This window comes from Sciurus carolinensis, chromosome 8 (genome assembly GCF_902686445.1).
Source record: "Sciurus carolinensis chromosome 8, mSciCar1.2, whole genome shotgun sequence".
In the NCBI taxonomy this organism is placed as follows: Eukaryota; Metazoa; Chordata; class Mammalia; order Rodentia; family Sciuridae; genus Sciurus; species Sciurus carolinensis.
Genome location: NC_062220.1, coordinates 118,144,997 through 118,166,157, shown reverse-complemented (window position 1 = coordinate 118,166,157; position 21,161 = coordinate 118,144,997). Strand labels below are relative to the sequence as shown.

Here is a 21,161-nt window from a genome sequence, read left to right as displayed (position 1 = left end):
TAGCAAGGCTCTAAGCACTAAGCAAGACTGTCTCAAAATAAAATTAAAAGTAAGGGCTGGGGATTTGGTTCAGTGCCTACGTTTTTTTAACCCTTGATTTTACAAAATTAAAATTAAAATTAAAAAAACAGTGTTACCAGACCCACTGCTACAGATCTTGCTGAGCTAAGGAGCAAAGAATATGAGGAAACTTACCCTTAATAAAATTCCTTTTGGATTTGAATTCCCTGCCAAAAGAACATATCAATGACAGATGGTCAACCAAGGAAAGCTCTCACCTTTGCCATGATGCCTACTTGCTAGGGATGAGAAGAAATGGGAGTAGGTGGATGTAGTCACCATTTATTGATTTTCATTGTACTGTAAATATTTATTTTATCTCTCTCTGGTACTGCAAAAAATGTATTTATCTCTTGGAATTCTCTTTAGGCATGGTACATCACACAATAATAGATTTGAAAATTAAAGTGAAATGAACCTGAATTATTTTCCTTTCCTTAACTGCAAAGAACTAGGACTCAGAATTAGATGTAGAGACAATTTCTATAAGAAAAATATAAAGCACGAGTAGGGTGAAAGAAGTTCCTATTCTGGTGTGAGTCAGAACAATGTCATCCAGAATCTATGAACCAAAAAAATGAAAAAGTAAAGATGGGCCCAATGCCCTAGCACTGTGACCTCATGCTGCTATGATAAAGGTGGAAGCCTGGACCCTCCTCCTTGCACCTCCAGCAGGTACACGACAGATCTATGCTGCAGGTGGAAAAGAAGGAAAGAGGCACCTGAAGCTAGACTTCCTGGGAGGTTCCAAGAATGAGGCAACAATGCAACCATGGCTTTTAGCCATGGGAATTTCCCTGAGTGCTGAGCCACTGTGGTATTGAAGAGTAAAACTCTGGCAGGCATTGTGAAATATGAAAACGTCAAAAATTCAAATTTTCTTATCCATAATAAGCACTTTCTCATATTTTTAAAAAAAATATACATGTCTATAATTCCAGTGATTCAGGAGGCTGAGGCAGGAGGATCAAGAGTTCAAAGCCAGCCTCAGCAAAAGCGAGGTGCTAAGCTACTCAGTGAGACCCTGTCTCTAAATAAAATACAAAATAGAGCTGGGGATGTGACTTAGTGGTCTAGTGTTCATGAACCCCCCCAAAAATATATATACATGTATAGTTTATTTATTAGAGAAAGCACAGGAGGATGTTGATGCACATTGAATCTTCACATCCAAAATTTGCGAAGCGCAATGGTAGATACAGAAATGTCATACTGGAGTTGACATGTAAGAAGATATCAGAACATGAAAATTTCATTGCTAACACTGGAAAATTTTTGGCAAACTGGTGAAGGTTGATTACTGTCCTTTCTTGTCTGGGGTCTCCATCCAGCTGTTTAAAGAATTCCTAAAAATACAATCAACAAAATTCATACTTTCAATTTTCAATTTTGATCTTTTCCCGGGCTAGCTCTATGTGTATTGGAACTGATTGTGGTTCTGGGAAATTGCAGTTCCAATAAACTTTCCAATCACAAAGGCAAATAACCTATACTCTATAGTGTATGGTGTTTCTAAGCAATGATGTTAAGTAGGTTATATGCAGGTCACAGTGCTAGGGCATTGGACCCATCTTTATCTTTTCATTTTCTTGGTTCATGGATTCTGGGTGACTTTTTGACGTGTATTTTTTATTTACAATGGGTTTGTCAGGATGTAACTCTACTGTAGGTTGATGTACTGCATATATAATTAACCTTTCATTCTAACTGGAGTTCCACCTAGTAATTGAGTTGCACATCATGGAAACCATATACATGGAGAATCCCTGAGGAATTAGTTTCTCATCCTCCAAATATCTCTTTCATTATTAAAAAAAAAAAAGAAAAGAAAGAAAAGGAACTATTTAGTTAAGAGTCCATACTCTCCAGGAGAAAATCCACATACAGGATTCCATCGACCTGAGGGACTTGTGGTTCTGGAAAAGGAGATTTCACTCTCATTCTCTCCTGTTTGGTTTCCTTCATATGGGTTTAAAAATGAGTGAACTTGATGAAAATCCATACTTACCCTTGTCTCATTCCCTTAGCAACATCAAACAAAACTTGTCTCAGTTGAAATTCCTTCAAGCAGAGGGGAAAAGAAGATCACTCATCCAGGGTCACCATGACTGGGGCATAGTAGACATGAAAAGAATTAGACAATATGATTGATTCAAAGCAGCACCAAGGCAGGCCTGCACCATGAAGAATCATGGAGGCATTTACAATGAAGATTTCCCCGAGAACTGGAGGAGTTGTACCTATAGGCACGGACTTGACCCTCTCTTCCAGCAAATGAAGAGTTGGAGAGATACACATCTCATAAGACCACATCACACAAAGCAGAGTATGCTGTCATTATCCCAAGAAGATAAAATGGGGTATGTTTTGTTCATTATTTTGCCATAGGACAGGAGGACAGCTGAGAGGGAACTGAATTTCTAGTCCATGTTGCAGAGTTGAGGAAACCTCATCAGAGCAAGGAGCTTTTGTTCTTAGGGGAGGTTTTGGTCTCACTTCCCTTGAACTTGGCGCACTGTGGTAATTGTTACTGCCTGCATATGAACTGCAGTAATAAACACCCTCATCCTCCAGCTGGAGTCCAGAAATAGTCAGATAGGCTGTGTTGCCAGTCTTGGAGCCAGAGAAGCGAGCAGGGATCCCTGAGGGCCGACTACTAACACTATAGATGATGAGTTTATGAGTTGTTCCTGGATGCTTTTGGTACCAAGAGACAGCATTATAATTCCCAATGTCACTGCTGGTTCCAGCACAAGAGATGGTGACTGTCTCTCCAGGTGTTCCAGAGACTGAGGGAGGCTGAGTCAGAGCAGACTGGGCCCACAAACCTGAAAAGAGGAGAGAACACACTACATTGAGTCAATGCTTAGCCCAGGTAAACCTGAGCAGGAGAGGCAAAACATCAGCCTCCCCTAGATGTTCCCAAGACCCCTTTTCTGCAAATGTCACACCTGTGCCCTGATTGAGGAGGGTGAAGACAAGCAGAGTCCAGGCCATGGTGGAGGTGCCCCAAAGCACTCTCTCCTAAGACCCCAGCACTGGGCCTGCCTCCTCCAGACTTCTTTTATCTGCTCCCTTGCCTCAGAGGAAGAAGGTACTCAATGCAAATCTGCTTCCTGTACCTGCCTGTCCTCAGCTCACTCTGGCTTATCCTGAATTCTTTACACTTTTGAATTCATCTCCTAAAGAGTTCAGCTGGGGGGATACAATTTCCCTGCCTTAGAGTTCCTGAAGATCAAAAACTTGAATTGTCTATCCTTGATGGCACAGGAAAGAAAGATCTGCTGAAGTCCGTCATCTTTGTGAGCTCCTACCTCTTCAATTTCTGCTGAGATCTCACTGTGTCTCTGTGACCCTGAGTCATATCCCACAGCACCCTCTTCTGGTGTCCATCCTCCAAGATCTCTCTACTGTTAGTAAACTAGGTTGTGGCCCCCAGGAAACACCTGCTGTGGTTGTTGTTGGGGTCTCCCCAGAGACAACCTTGTCTCTGCCCCTGTGCTATATGTGGAAGCATATACAGCATGAAATTCCACCAGTATGTCTGTCACTCCCTGGCCACTCACCACATACCACATGGACCAACCAGTGGTCAAGGAAGGCATCTCATGGAGGAAACAGGGTGCCTCACCAAGGGCCATAGTCCTGGCCCTATTCTGCAATTTTGTTCCTATCTGTCCATTCCCAAATAATGATCAGTTCTTCCTTAGTGGCTGAATCTCAGTCTCAGAAGTAAAGACCATGAATCCTACTTCTTGTGTAGGATATCTACAAGATGAGAGCAAAATGGGAAGGGAAAAATTTGAAAATGGGTCATTTCTATTCAAACAAGTGCTATTTATTTATTTTAAATTATTTTATTTTATTTTATTTTTGGTAGTGAGGATTGAATATAGGGTTTCTGAACTACTGAACCACATCTCCAACTGTTTTTTATATGGTATTATAAACAGGATCTCACTGAATTGCTCACGGCCTGGGTAAGTTGCTGAGGCTGGATTTAAACTCATGATCCTCCTACCTCAGTCTCTCAAGCTGCTTGGATTATAGTCATGTGCCACCTTGCCTAGTCAAATATTTTATATTTTAATTGGTATTTATATTATGTGGTACAGTGTACTATTATTACAAATGTATAAATTGTTGAATGATTAATTCAGGTTAATGAACTTACCTCACTCTGTTTTTTTTAAAGCAGCTTTATTGAGGTGTAGCTTACATATCAACAAATTCAACCATGTCAACTAGACACACCAATGCCTCTTACTGTGTTGGGAGTTGTGCAACAATCACCACAATTAATTTTAAAACATTTTTAACACCCAAGAAGGAAAATTCATGACCATTATTTAGTAGTCATTCCCAACTGCTCTTTCCCTCAACATATTCATCCACTCTGCCTATCTGTAAAAGAAATTACTCATTCTCTTTCCAATTCTAGGTGATTCTCTATTCTAAAATTTTAAAATCACTTTTAATTGAGGAGAATATTTAAGTTATATTTCATTCAATTTTGAAATACAAAATGTATTAGTATTAACTATAGTCACCACACTATTCAGTAGACCAATAGAAATCATTTCTCCTGTCTGACTGAAAATTTATCCCCTTTTACTAAATCATGTTTTATCCTGTTCCCTTCCCCACCTCACCCCTGTTCTAGAATGATTTTATTCTCTACCTCTGTGAGTCTTCTTATAGATTCCACATACAATTGAAATCATGTAGTTTCTAATCATTCTGTGCCTAACTTATTTCACTTAGCATAAGCAGCTTTCATTTTTACTATTGACTTCATATTTACCTAAAGATTACATTCAATTTTACATTATGTGTCCAGTCCAAGAGAATTTATTTAAATTGTTTTCTACCTTCTTCGTTTGTTTCCATCATATCCCATGAACGTGGCAAGATCAAGTAGCCTTATCTCAAAGATATAAAATAAAAACTGCACAAGTGTGACAAAGGGTCCTTCATTTATTTTCTGAAAGCACCTTTAAAAGCCTTTTCTATCTTTCTGTATTTTGCATGGCCTATGGTTCAGATTGATTTAATTTCCTAAGCAAAAATATTGCTGTTGTTTGTAGATTTCATTTACAGTGCAGTATGCACACACCATTTTTTCAGACTGAATACAACAATTAAACCTCAGATAGCACGCATGGAAGATCTTCATGACCACCAGGAAAGCAAATCACAGAAGGCAGACTGGAGGAGACACCAGCACATTAAAAATACCCCAACAGTAGAGAGTTTTCCACTTCTACCCTGTGTCTCAGGCCTGCTCTTAGGAAGCCTGGTACCTGGACAGGGAACCAACATGTAGACAGAAAGAATCCAGAAGAAGCCCAACTCTTGTGTCTCCATGACAAGAAAGGGAACTCCTCATCATCTGAGAAACTTTGGAATGTGCACATTTTCTTTTTCTTAGGGTTTTTCTTTTCTCCATCTGTATTAGTCAGGATTCTCTAGAGGAACAGAATCAACAGAAAATATGATTACAAAAAGGGGATTTATTAATTGGCTTACATGACCAGAAGCTGAATAGTCCACAATGGACATCTGCAGGCTGGAAAGCTGGAAGAACCAGTAGCTGCACAGTCCAAGAGGCAGAAGTCCCAGAACAAGAAGCATCAACAGTGCTACCCTAGTCCAAGACCAAGGCTTCTGTAAATTACCTGGAGAATCACTAGCAGAATCTGCTTTGGAAGAGTGAAGAAGTGAGAGTTCGCTATCCTCTGATGATTGAAGCAGGAATCAAGAAACTGTTCAGGAAGAGTTGAGCTTGCATCTGCATCTACTTCCTTGTTCTTCCAACTTTCATTCCATCCAAGCTACAATCCTATTGGGCATTGCTGCCCACGCTTAGCGGGGTCTCCACTTCAGTTCACTATCCCACATTCCAGTCATTCCTAGACATGCCCTCATTGACACACCCAGAATCCTCTTAATCATTGGCATCTTTTAATCCAATCAAGTTGACAATTCAAATTAACCATTACACCATCCTACTTGATTCTGACTTTGGAAAACCTGTGGTCACAGCAGTGTCAGTGGAGACTGTAGGGCTTTTTCTTCATTTAAGAAGCTAATTTAGTGTCATGCAATTACACTACTTTTGTTACTCTCAGTACTGGGTGTGGTCCTGGCCTCTGTCACAGGAAGTAAACAAACATGCAGGGAAACTAAAGTCCCAGACTTGTTGCTGGAAGACCCGAAGGAAAGGCCTGCGAACCCACACACAGTGGGAAGTTTGTGGAAAGGAATGAGTTTGGAAAAATCACTCTGCAACTCAGGCTCAATTCTGAGCTACCCTTGAATGAATTAGATCCCACAGGGGATAGGAGAGAATATGGACAAAATTTGCTATCTCAACCTCAGCTGAGGCCTGCAAGGCTTACAATAAACAAAGATACAAAGGTCAAGGCAAAGGGTTTCTGAATTGATACAATGTTGAAACTACATTCTACAGAAAGCTGGCTTAGTCTAAATGTGCATATAGTCTGCTAAAGCAAAAATAACAACATAGGATTTTAAATAGTCTCATCATACCATAATATATAATTAGACTTGTCCTGTATAAAATGCAAGACCACTAGGTATGTAAAGAACCAAGAAAGTCTCAACTGATATTAGAAGGAAAAATGAAGAGATATCCTATTGACCAAATAGGACAGCTAATATCATAATAAAGACTATATTACAAGACTCAGTTGTAGCTCAGTCATAAAGTGCTTGCCTAGCACAGGTGAAGTCCTGGGTTCACTCCTCAGTACCACATTAAAAATAAATAAATAAAAGTTAAATTTTCTTTAAAAAGACTATATTACAAAGATTCTACACTAACCTTTAAAAAATGATAGTAGAAATAATGTCAAAGTATCTGGAAATGAGCAGAGAAAGACAAAGTTACAGCAGGGAAACAGAAGATAGAGCAAACCACAAAGTGGCAGCACCACAGATGAGAGGTATGTTAGAAGGGATTAAGAGAAGACTGATCTCTGGAGAATGAAAGAGTAGAGATCTCCACATCATAGCAAGGAAACTGTCCCCTCATATAAAACACAGAGAAGGAAATGGTTTTGTTTTTAATTTTTTAATTAAAAAGTACTTCCTCTAGTCTTTGGTCTGTCACATAAGAAGCCTGTATGTTGTTACAACAGACTAATAAGCAAAGACCACCTACACCAGATTCAACAACTCCTCTTAGATGCATCAGAGAATCAGTGATCTCCTCACAGTTGATCCATCTTTCACTTTTGCATCTTGTTGTCCATTCTCCAGGTGACACATATGAAGCCCTTGACAGATTAGTGGGCTCAAGGAGAACCTACAGAAAATGCCCTTGATGTGTGTCTGTGTTCAAATTGAGACCAGATTCCCCTTCCCTGCAGAATCACCTGATCCTATCCCTCTACCTCCTCTCTCTGCTCACACCCTCTTCACTCTGATCCCTCCTCCAAGACTTACTTTCTGCTCTTCCAGATCCAGAGTTGTCCTGGGCCCTTCCTGTCTTAGTCCATCACTCAGGCTGCTTTCTGAGACTAAATGCTCATGCCTTTATCTTCAAAGGCATAGCTCCTTCTCTGTGTTAGTAACCAGGAAAGTGCTTCAAAATCTTTTCCTGAATGAGATTCTCCTTTTATGTACCCTTGTCAGTCTTTGGTATAATCTCCAATGCATTGACTAAAATTTGCTTTTGAAAAATGTTTCATTATTGTGTCTGCATGCCCCAACACTTGAAGGATGGAGACTCTGTGCATCCTGATTAATTTCAAAGCCCTGATCCCACCCTTGGTCCATGAGGGATAGCTGCAGATTGATCCCAGAGAAAGTGGGGAGTAGCTGAGCTGTTCACTTGTGCAAGGGTCTCTACTCTGCAGGCCAGGTGTCCAGTGGCTGCTTTCTCCAACCCAGTCCCATGGTAGGAATCAGACGTCAGTGAAGATCTGTGCGACTGTCTCCTGGGTCCCAAGTCAATGCCAACCTCAATCTTTGGCTCTTACTCTCTGTCTCACTTTCTGCTTGCTCTATCACTTATTGGAGGGAAATAAACCCATCCATTGTCTCAGACAAGTGCTTAGGAAATGGAACAAGCTTCGGATGTCCTTAAGTTTTGGCAAACTAGGTAGAATTACTTCCTGTTTCTCATCTTTGGGAAATAAGCCTAAACTTATTCCTTGTTCAAGGAATTCTTGGCTCTATTTTTACGTATAAGTGTGCTTGTTAATCATTATAGCAGGAATCCGAGCTAGAAATTGGTTGGGCTCACCACTGCAATCACAAACTGTTGGGAACCACTGAGGGAGAAGGGGTACACCCACGAGACATCCCTTCCTTGTGGAACAAGAGTATACCCTCTCAGGACAAGCCCATCCTAGTGAGAGAGAGTTTGCCTGCAGGGAACATCTAGGACAGGGTTTCTGGTGTCTAAGGGAAGAGAGAATCCTAAGAATAGAGTCTCAACTCAAATTCTGTCTGGTACACCTCACTTGATTATAATGACAAAGTCTAAGACTTCAAGAAAGACAGCATCTTTCCCTTTGTCCTCATTTCCTCCATAATGTCCTCGGATTTTTCTCAGTGGTGGTTAGTTCACCAACAGACACACTCATGAAGAGCAAAGAGGATGATGTTGACTAACAGCATGGTGAACGCGGAGTCTCTGCAGAAGTGATTCCAGGCAGCTCTACACAATGTGGCAGTAAGAGGCATTGAGAGTGAGGATTTCCCTGAGTTCTAGGACTGGACCAAACAGTCATCTTCAGAGTGTTCTATTCTTAATGTAAGAATTTTAAAAGAGTTGCACATTCAGGTACAATATCACACAGCAAAGAACAAGCTGTTATTGTCCCTTAACAATAAATTAAAAATTGGGTTTTCTTTTGCACTTCATGGTAGGACAAAAGTGTAACAGAGATTACTGAATTCTCAGGACCCTGTGGCATGAAGCCCTCTCTATGCAGGGCTAAGGAAGCATCTTCAATGTGAGAAGAAACACGTGAGTTCAGGATAGGTTTTGTATCCACCTTCCCATGAACTTGGAACACTATGTAAAGTTCTACTGCTTGTATACAAGCAGCAATAATAATCAACCTTGTTCTCAAGCTGAAGGCTAGAAATGGTCAGTCTGTGTTGCCAGATTTGGAGCCCAGAAGTGATCAGGTGTCCCAGAGTGACACTTAGTGACTGTACAAATCAGGAGTTTGGGGGATGCTCCTGGGGGATTTTGATACTAGGACACACAGCTACATTTCCCAATATCATTGCTGGTTTCAGCAGTGGAGATGGTGACTCTCTGTCCTGTAGACCCAGAGGCTGAGGGAGGCTGAGTCAGAACAGATTGGGACCAGGACCCTGAAAAGAGAGAAAAGCATACTCTGGTGTATCAGTGCTGGTCCTAGCTGAGCCAGAGCTGGAGAAGACACAACATTAACCCAGATTTCCTCTTGTCCCTTCCCTGGAGGTGTCACCTGTGTCCTGAGTGAGGAGAGTGAGGACAAGCAGAACCCAGGCCATGGTGGTGACGTCCTGAGAATGTTGCCTCCTTAGCACCCAGCATGGGCCTGGCTCCCCAGACCTCTCTTATCCCCTCCCTGACTCAGAGGAGGGAGGGGCCTCCATGCAAATGTGTTTCCAGCTCCTGCCTTTCCTCCCACTACCCTTAGCTACCTTGGACTCTGGCCACCTCTGCCTCCCTAGTTATAAAAGTTCAGCTGAGGGGATTAAAATTGTTTGATGTGCATTTTCTAAATCAGACAGACTGAACCTGTGACAGTTCCCAGGAATTAGAGCCCTTTGGGATGTCCCACCGCACATAGTGGAGACTATGTGAATGTCACACGAAGATTCCCAGGGCTTCTGTGTACTGAGTGGGATGTCCTTGAGGACATAGTAACAGGATGGCTGGATGGATCAGGAAGATCTATCTCAGGAAGAGTGTGGCTGGAAGCAACACACATCCTCCTTAACCTGCTCAACTTCTGGTCCCCTCGGTTAGGATGTGTGTTCAGACAGTACTAAGTCCTCTGCCTCTGGGAAAAAAAAAAAAAAAAAAATTAGGGCTGGATTTTGATGCTGAGACATGGTGTTATTGATAGGCCATTTGGAAAATAATTTTTTGTAATACAATATATTTAGGACTGACACCCTAGTACTTCTAATCACAAGAAAACACCTGTTTGGACCTCATTACTGTTCACAGTAAACCACAGCAACTGCTCTCCAGACTCCAGTCCCTCACTGCCCCCTGGTGGACTCACAGGGAAGATTCCAGACCTTGGGGAGGGCAGGGGAATGGAGCTGGGTAATCTGCTGTGCTTCCTCTCCTCAGTCCTGCCCCCATCACCCCATCTCCAACTCAGGACAGGTCCCTAGTCCCTTCTATCCCCTCCAGGTGCCATTTCCAATTTTTTCACATTGTTTTATTGGTGTATTATAGTTTTACATAATGACGGGATTTGTTTGTTACATATTTATACATGCACACAATATAACCATAGAATTTGACCATTATCACTCAACACTTTCCTCCTCCCTCCCATCCTCCCACCCTCTGACCCCTTTCTTCTACTGATCTCCCTTTGCTTTTCATTGGCTCCCCATGCCCCCACCCTACCCCACCTTTCTTTTCTTGTTCTTCTCTAGTTTCCATATATCAGAGAAAACACAGGACCTTTGACACTATGAGTATGGCTTATATCACTTGACATGATGTTATTTACTTTCATCCATTTTCCTGAAAATGCCATAATTTCAGTTTTTTATGGCTCAATAAATTCCATTGTGTGTATATACCACATTTTCTTTATTCATTCATCTGTTGATGGACACCTAGGCTGATCCCATACTTGAGCTATTGTGAATTGTGCTACTATAAACATGGGTATACATGTATCACAATAATGTGATGACTTTCATTCTTTGAGATAAATATTGAGGGCTAGGGTTGTGGCTCAAGGTACAGTGCTTCCCTAGCACATGTGAGGCACTGGGTTCAATCCTAAGCCCCACATAAAAATAAATAAATAAAATAAAGGTATTGTGTCCATCTCCAATGACAAATATTTAAAAAAAAAAAATACTGAGGAGTGGCATACCTGGGCCATATGATAGTTCCATACCGAAGCTTTTGAAGAAAGCTTCCAAACTGTTTTCTATATTGGTTGTACTAATTTACAATCCCATCAACAGTGTAAAACTGTTCCTTTTTCTCCACATTCTTTCCAGCATTTATTGTTATTTCTATTCCTGATGATTGCCATTCTGATTGCTATGAAATGAAATCTCAGTGTAGTTTTGATTTTTTCCCTAATTGCTAATAATGTAAATATTTTTTCATGCATATGTTAGCCATTTATATTTCTCCTTTTGAGAAGTGTCGGTTTATTTGCACATTTTTCATTGGGTTATTTGACTTTTTGGTGTGGTTTTGTTTTGTTTTAGTTCTTTATATATTCTAGATATAGATCTTCTGTCAGAAGACTAGCTATCAAAGATTTTATCCCATTTTGTAGGCTCTCTCTTCACATTCCTAATTGTTTCCTTTGCTGTGCAGAAGCTTTCCAATTTGATGCCATCCTGTTTATTAACTCTTGGCATTATTTCCTGAGCTTTAGGGGTGCTATTGAGAAAGTCATTGTCTGTGCCTAAAAGTTGGAGTGTTTTCCCCACATTTTCTTCTAGGAGTTGCATAATTTCTGATATAATTACTAGGTCTTTGATCCATTTTAACTTTGGTGCAGAGTGAGAGATGAGTCTAGGTTCATTCTCCTGCATATGGAGTACCAGTTTTCCCAGCATCAGTCTTTTCTCCAATGTATTTTTTTTTTTTTGGCACCTTTGTCAAGGATCAGAAGACTGACGATGTGTGGGTATCTCTGCATCCTCTATTCTGTACCATTCATCTATGTGTGTGTTTTTATGGAAGTACCATGCAGTTTATGTTCCTACAGCTCTGTAGTATAATTTGAAGTCAGGTATTGTGATGCCTCCAGCATTGATTTTTTTGACTTAGAATAGCTATGTCTATTCTGGGTATTTTCTTCTTCCTAATGAATTTTAGGACTGGTTTTTTTCTTTTAGTTCTCTGAAGAATGTCATTGGTATTTTGCTGGGGATTGCATTGAATCTGTATGTTGCTTCTAGTAGTATAGATGCCTCTTCCTTCGTCTTCTGACTTCCTCCAGGATGGAATGTGTCTTCTGCCTCACCAGATGCCCAGATCCACCCTCTCAGGATTCCCTGTTTGTTTCAGAGTGGCCTGTCTCAGGGTGAGTATTCCTACCACACATCTGGACTCAGGGTTTAGGAATTTTAATGGTTGAAATCATTCAAATCTGATAGTAAAATTGAACGAGAAAAAAAGTGAATCTAGGAGATGATGATAAACCTCTCCAAATGGTTCAAAGAAAGAACTTGATTGTCAGAAAGTATGCTCAATGAGAATTGGAAATGGTTTAAGGGGAAACAGGAGGTGAATTTCCATGTTGGAGTGTGTGGGAGAAGGAACTGGGGTCAGGATTGCTCTAAAGGACCCTCCCGGGGACCTCTCATCAGAGTGTCTCTTTGTCATACAGGACACAGGACCCTTTTTCCTATAAGCTCTTTGTGCCTATAGAGACACCTCAACTCACATATTTGCATTTTCCTCAGATAAGATCTTACTGTAGAGGGAGATGCCCGATCTAGTAGGTTTTTCTCAAAAGAGTTGGGTTTGGGATACATAGTGATTAGGCTCTTTGACAGAATACAAATAGGAAAGTTTCCTCATAGATGAACATTAATCTAAGCATCCTATAGAGCACAAACATTATGAGCAATTACTTCAATGTCACTATTCATGCCACATGAGAAACATATTAAGACATAAAGAGAGGTGATGGTCAGGTCAAATGTGAAATGAGCTAAGACAGCCTCTGGGTTGGGGTAGAAGAAATGTGTGTTTGGAGCAAGAGGTGATTTGGGAATTGAGGCTATGGTTTGTGTGTGTTTCAAACACTGTGAGTTTTACTTTTTGAGGAGTTAATTTAAATTACAATGCCTGTTATTGTAGATATTAATAAAATGGTATTGTATTGATGACCTGCTCAGAAACACTTAAGTCAACATGTTGAACCAGCCATCCTGTATCATTGTCACCTGGGATCATTGTGAATGGCTTCTTGGGACCATTTAGGGTGCCCAAGCACTGCCTGAAAGAAGCAGTGATTTTCTACTTCTTTCATTGTCCTATGTCATATTGGCACACCAAACACACTCAGGGTGCCCAGGCTGAAGGAGCCACTGTTTCACTTAAAATTGTTGTAGATTTTTTTGTTCATGCAATAATCCATGACATAGAAATAATAAATTCGACTTCCAGCAAAAGAGCACAAAACAACCATTGAATAAAACATGATTTATAACTAACAAAACTAAACAAATTAATTTAAAATACACACAGATAAATTCACAGAGAATTACTGAAACTGAACGAAATATGATGGTTCCTTCTATAAAAGCAATGACCAAAAGAGTGAAATATCCACATGAGATGCAGTGATCCCTAACCCTGAGGACCTATGGACACACGAATGATCATTGCCTTGATCTGCCAGGTTCCTGTGGCATTGAACAGTGAAACCCTGGTGGATGTTTTGACACCTAATACTTTAAATTGTCTCTGTCATTAGGGATCTTTCTCTCATCTTTAAAATATATATAGTTGTGTGGAAAAGTTGATGAACATGCATTGTTACAGTTAGACAAGAAAAATTGGGTCTCCTGTTGTGGAGCACTGTAGGGTAAATATGCATAAGGACAATGTACTTTAAATGTTTTTAAAGTATTTTAAATGTTTTTATTTTGCATTATGGTTATATGTTCATTTTGACATATTTTTCTCCATTTCAATCCCTAGTACTTGCCCTTTGCCTCCCCACTTCCCTCCCCTTGTGTTCGTTCCTCTACTCTATTGATCTCTCTTCTATTTATTTTTTTTAAATTGGTGCATTATAGTTACACATAAAAGTGGATATATTTGTACATGCACATAGCACACTCGCTTCCCTTTTCTTCTCATTCCCTTCTTCTATTTCACTGTTCTTTCTTTATTTAAACATATTTGTTAGTTGTAGATGGAGACAATATCTTTATTTTATTTATTTATTTTTATGTGGTGCTGAGGATAGAACCCAGTGCTTCACACGTGCGAGGCAAGCACTCTACCACTAAGCCACGACCCCAGCCCTCCACTGTTCTCTTTGTTATTTTTGTGAGATGCCCTTTTTCTCATTTCTCTCTAGCTTCTGCTTATAAGCAAAAACATTTGACCTTTGACTTTCCCACTCTGGCTTATTTCACTTATCATGATGTTCTCAAGTTTCAGTCATTTACCAGCAACTGACATAATATCACTCTTCTTTGTGGCTGAGTAAAACTCCATGTTGTTTATATACTGCATTTTCTATATCCACTCATTTGTTAATGAGCATCTAAGGTGATTCCATAACTGCAATTGTAAATTGTGCTGCTAAAAATATTGGTATGCACGTATGACTACGGTATGCTGATTTTAGTTATTTTGGACAAATATCAAGGCATGGAATAACTGTGTCATATGGTGATTCCATTCTTTGTCTCTTGAGAAATCTCCATATTGCTTTTGAAAGTGGTTTTATACTAATTTACTGTCCCACCAATAGTGTATAAGTATACTTTTCCCCCCACATCCTAACATTTATTGTTATTTGTATCCTTGATGATTGCTGTTCTAACTGGAGTGAGATAAAAATCTCAGTGTACTTTTGACTTATATTTCCCTGACTCCAAAGAATGTTAAACATTTTTTCATATACTTGTGGACCATTTGTACTACTTTTTTTTTTTTTTAGAGAAATCTATTTAGTTCATTTGCCTATTTATTAATTACATTATTTAGGGGTTTTTTTGGTGATAACTTTTTAAATTCTTTATATATTCTAGATATCAATCCCCTGTTATAAAAGTAGCTGGCAAAGATTTTATCCCATTCTGTACGTGTTTTCTTCACACTCTCAATTGTTTCCTTTGCTGTGGAATAAAAAAGATGACATGGAGACAAGTTCACATAGATACAGTCATCTAATTCTTCACAAAGTTGCCAAAAACACACTTTAGAAAAAAGGTAAGCTTTTTAACAAGTGGTCCCAGGATAACTGGATATGCATTCTGTAAGAGAATGAAACTAGACCCCTATCTCTCACCCTGAACAAACGTCAACTCAAAGTGGATCAAATACTCAGGAATTAGACCAGAAACACTGCAACTACTAGAAGAAAACATAAGGTCAACACTCTAACAGGTTGACACAGGCATAGACTTCCTTAATAAGACTTCTAAAACTCAAGAAATAAAACCAAGAACCAACAAGTGGGGTGGCTTTAATTTTACTGCTTTTTAAATACTAGAAGAGAGAACTTTGAATGTTTTCATCACAAGGAAATGATAAATATTCAAGAAGATAAATATTCTTCTACTGATTTGAACATTACATAATACATACAGGTTTTGAAATCTGCCAGAATTTTGGTGTCTAATAAATACGTGTCAACTTAAAATTAAGCATTGATGCGTTATAGGACATATAATCTATGTGTCTACAGATACACATTTATTTGAGTATATTGAATAACTAATATATGTTATTTATTTGTATAATTATTTGAAAAACCACAGAAGGCTGCTCCTGAAGTTTGAGACTCTACATATTTAGGACAGGAAGAGCTAGGATAGCTGCACAAATGTCATATTGGAGGGGTCATGTTCTCTAAACCTGTTATTACTTCTATACTTTTTAATGCTCCCTATCATAAAACAGTAAGTACTATGTCACGAGGAACCTATCATCCCCACTAAGAGCAGAAACACTAGAATAGGCATTGAAGACTCCCTGCCTTATTCTGTCTCACAGAAATTAAGTAAAGAATCACAATGATGTGTTACAACCCCTGCAATTCCCCTCAGTGCTTGACAAGGATTCCACTGAGTAATAAAGATGTTTGCAAAGTCTCATCTCATTGGGAATTTGGTCTGCGGGCTTTCCTTCCTTGCTTGCTTAATATGTGTAGGTTTACTATTAATATTTTATATGTTTTCCCTGATAACAGGGGTCTTAACAGAACCAGGGTTAAAACATAAACACCAGACTTCTAATGGAACAGTGATTTCAGATTTAGTCATTTGCAATGAAACTCTGAGTAACCAAGATTGCTATGAGAAAGTACAAAAACAGATTCTAGCCGCCAATCCTCTGTTGACTACTCTAAGATGATCTGAAGCACGTAGGCAAATAACTCCAACCTCATTAGGAAGGATTAACAGGAATAAAAGAAATAAAGGGAAAAAAAGTTCCTCAATGTTAAGTTCATGCAGTATAAGATGATATCATATTATTGTTAGCTTAAACTGTCTAACATTTATTAACTACAGCAGTAGTCACATGACTGGCATTTATTCAACCCTGCCGAACTTGCTTTAACCTTTATGATTAGTTAAATATTAATACGTCTTATTGTTTAGTTATAGGTTATCACAAGTAAACAATTACTAAAATTAATTAGAATATTTCATTGTCTAGTCTAGTAATGATTATACAAAATATTTTTGTTTTTCTCCTTGTGACCTTTTCCTGTACTGGAAAAACATGTGTAACTGCCAACCATTTAATGTATAAAAAGTTGCCTGGGAAAAATTAAAATTTAGAACTTAGCGTCCATTCCTTGAATCTGTGTTGCTTTGTTCTCCACCACGCTGACGCCTACTCCCTCACCTGAGACCACTACGACCCCTGCTAGGGCTGGACCCCGGCAATGATGCAACTAGAGTCAGGCAGCAAGTCTCATCTCAAATGCCAGAGAAGATGATACAAGAGTACCTTCTCGCCCGCCCGCCCCCAAAACGGATGGACGCTGGTGACTGAGTCCACCTGCCTGCTCCAACACCAAGAACAGAGGCTGGTACCTGAGCCTGTCGACTTGCCCCCCTACTGCTGAGGGACACTTGTGCCTGCCTCCGAGCTGACTCCGTGCACCCTCGCTGGGGCTCCCCAGCTTCTTTGGAGGCTGATGTAGGCATTTTGAATTATTTCTGAGGGCATGGTCATCATCATTGGAAGGGTGACTCCCTTCCTGAGACACCTACAGGAGACTGGAGGCCCTTTGACAGGTACCTCTACTTACTCACTTAGATCCTACACCCTTCCCCATCCTCTGGTTCACAACTAGAAACAATGTAAATAGTAATTGAACTCATCCTGTTCATTACAATAATGTTAAAGTCTTCATGGGGGCTATCTGGTTCAGGGCTGCATTTTCTCTGTATTGGGTGCTACTGGTATTGATCTCCCCTTCAAAGGAGAGGTAGTGAAAAACTGCAGGGTCATAATAAGCCTGCAGGGGGCGGGGAATTTCAGTATCACTGATATTCACTGCTAGAGGGGAATATATAGAAACAATATGAAAAAACAGGGGAAGAAAGTGTCCCTAACAAACCAAGATGCTATTGTGATAGAATCCAATGACAGCATGGCAGTAGAAAAGACAGAAAAAGAATTTAGAATCTACATAATTAAAATGATCTGTGAAGCAAAAGATAAGAGAGCAAATGCAGGCAATTCATGGCCATTCCAGGAAACAGTTAAAAGAGCAAATGCAGGAAGCAAAAGAACACTTCAATAAAGAGATACAGATTCTGAAAAAATAAAAAAACAAACAAACAGAAATACTTGAAATGAAAGAAATGATAAACCAAATTAAAAACTCAATAGAAAGCATCACCAACAGAATAGATCTTGTGGAAGACAGAATCTCAGACAATGAAGACAAAATATTTAATCTTGAAAATAAAGTTGAACAAACTGAGAAGATGTTAAGAAGACATGAACAGAACTTCCAAGAATTATAAAAGAACAAATTTAAGAATTATTAGAATTGAGGAAGGCACAGAGATACAAAAAAAGGCATGAACAATCTGTTCAACAAAATAATATCAGAAAATTTCCCAAACCTTAAAAATGAAATGGAAAATCAAATACAAGAGACTTACAGAACACCAGGTGCACAAAATTAAAACGATCCACACCAAGACACATTATCATGAAAATGCGTCACATACAAAATAAAGATAGAATTTTAAAGACTACAAGAGAAAAGCATCAGATTACATATAAGGGAAAATCAATATGGATATCAGCAGATTTCTCAGCCCAGACTCTAAAAGCAAGAAGAACCTGGAACAATATATTTCAAGTTCTGAAAGAACAGGGATACCAACCAAGAATCCTATATCCAGCAAAATTAACCTTCAAATTCGATGATGAAATAAAATCTTTCCACGATAAACAAAAGTTAAAAAAAATTACAAATAGAAAGCCTGCCCTACAGAACATTCTCAGCAAAATATTTCATGAGGAGGAAGTGAAAAACACCAATACAAGTCAGCATAGGGAGGAACTACCCTAAAGGAAAAGTCAATCAAAGGAGAAACCAAGTCAAGTTAAAAACCAAAAATAAGCCAAAATGACCAGGAATATAAATCATATCACAATAATAACCCTGAATGTCAATGACCTAAACTCAATAATCAGAAGACATAGACTGGCAGATTGAATTAAAAAGAAAGACCCAATAATATGCTGCCTTCAAGAGTCTCTTCTCATAGAAAAAGACATTCACAGACTAAATGTGAAAGGATGGGGAAAAACATACCATGCACATGGACCCAGTAAAAAAGCAGGGGTCTTCACCCTTATATCAGATAAAGTGGACTTCAAAACTTAAGTTAGACCAAAACACATTAATAGTGGGGGACTTTAACACACCCTTCTCACCACTGGATAGATCCTCCAAACAAAAATTGAACAAAGAAACTATAGAACTAAATAATACAATCAATGATATAGACTTAATGGATATTTACAGAGTATTTCATCCATCATTGAGTGAATATACTTTCTTCTCAGCAGTTCATAGATCCTTCACCAAAATAGACCATATGCTATACCACAAAGAAGCCATTAGTAAATACAAAAAAATAAAGATATCCTATATCCTATCAGACCATAATGGAATGCAATTAAAAATGAAAGATAAAATAACAAACAAAAACTACTCATACACCTGGAGACTAAATAATATGTTACTGAATGATGCAATGATAACAGAAGACATCAGGGAAGAAATTTAAAAATTCTTAGAGGTAAATGAGAACACTGACAAAACATATCAAAATCTCTGGGACACTCTGAAAGCAGTATTAAGAGAAAAGTTCATTGCATTGAGCACATACATTAAAAAAATAAAAACTCAACAACTAAATGACCTAACATTACATCTCAAAGCCCTAGAAAAAGAAGAACAGATCAACACCAAAAATAGTAGAAGACAGGAAACAATTAAAATCAGAGCTGAAATCAATGAAATTGAAACAAGAGAAACAATTCAAAAAATTGACAAAACAAAAAGTTGGTTCTTTGAAAAAGTAAAATTGATAAACCCCTAGCCACACTAGCAAAGAGGAGACAGAAAACTCAAATTACTAAAATTCATGATGAAAAAGGAAAGATTATGACAGACACCATTGAAATACATAACATACTTAGAAGCTACTTTGAAAATCTATACACCAAAAACATAGAAATGTTTGAAGACATTGACAAATTTTTAGAGACATATGATCCTCCCAAACTGAATCAGGAAGACATACACAATCTAAACAGATCAAGTTCAAGCACTGAAATAGAAGAAGTCATCAAAAGTCTACCAACCAAGAAAAGCCCAGGACCAGAAGGATTCTCAGCTGAATTCTACAAGACCTTTAAAGAAGAACTAATACCAACACTCCTCAAAGTATTCCAGGAAATAGAAAAGGAGGGAACCCTTACAAATTCATTTTATGAGGCTAGTATCACTCTGAAACCAAAACCAAAGACTCATCAAGGAAAAAAAACTTTAGTCCAATCCCTGATGAACATAGATGCAAAAATCCTTAACAAAATACTGGCAAATCATATACAAAAATATATTAAAAAGATAGTGCACCATGATCAAGTGGAGTTTATCCCAGGGATGCAAGGTTGGTTCAACATCCAGAAATCAATCAATGTAATTCATCACATCAATAGACTTAAAGTTCAGAATCACATGATTATTTCAATAGATGTTGAGAAAGCATTTAATAAAATACAGCACCCTTCATGCTTAAAAAACTAGAAAGAATAGGAATAGTAGGAACATACCTCAACATTGTAAAGGCTATCTATGCTAAGCCCACAGCCAACATCATTCTTAATGGAGAAAAACTGAAAGCATTCCCTCTAAAAATGGGAACAAGACAGGGATGCCCTCTTTCACCACTTCTATTCAACATCGTCCTTGAAACACTTGCCAGAGCAATTAGACAGACCAAAGAAATTAAAGGGATATAAATAGGAAAAGAAGAACTAAAGCTGTCGCTATTTGCTGATGACATGATCCTATTTTTAGAAGATCCAATAAACTCCACTGGAAAACTTCTAGAACTAATAAATGAATTCAGCAAAGTAGCAGGATATAAAATCAACATGTATAAATCTAATGCATTTTTATTCATAAGTGATGAATCCTCTGAAAGAGAAATTAGGAAAACCACTCCATTCACAATAGCTTCAAAAAAAATAAAATATTTGGGAATTAATCTAAAGAAAGAGGTGAAAGACCTCTACAATGAAACCTACAGAACATTAAAGAAAGAAATTGAAGAAAACCTTAGAAGATGAAAAGATCTCCCATGTTCTTGGATAGGCAGAATTAGCATTGTCAAAATGGCCATTCTGCCAAAGTCCCTATACAGATTGAATGCAATTCCAATTAAAATCCTATTAATCTATGACATTCTTCATAGAAATAGAGAAAGCCATCATGAACTTCATTTGGAAGAACAAGAGAACTCAAATAGCCAAAACAATCCTGAGTAGAAAAAGTGAAACAAGAGGTAACCAATACCAGACATTAAACTATACTACAGAGCAATAGTAACAAAAACAGCATGGTATTGGCACCAAAATAGACAGCAGACCAATGGTACAGAACAGAAGACACAAAGAC

At 38.6% G+C, this 21,161-nt stretch overlaps 1 gene segment (V, D, J or C); it reads right to left on the bottom strand.

Annotated features, from left to right (window-relative positions):
- Nucleotides 1-687: 687 nt before the first annotated feature.
- On the bottom strand, nucleotides 688-3,092 carry LOC124991464 (immunoglobulin lambda variable 2-8-like). The segment is given in 3 exon segments: nucleotides 688-753; nucleotides 2,557-2,888; nucleotides 3,012-3,092. Coding segments are annotated over 3 exon segments (444 nt in total).
- Between the last annotated feature and the right edge of the window lie 18,069 nt (nucleotides 3,093-21,161).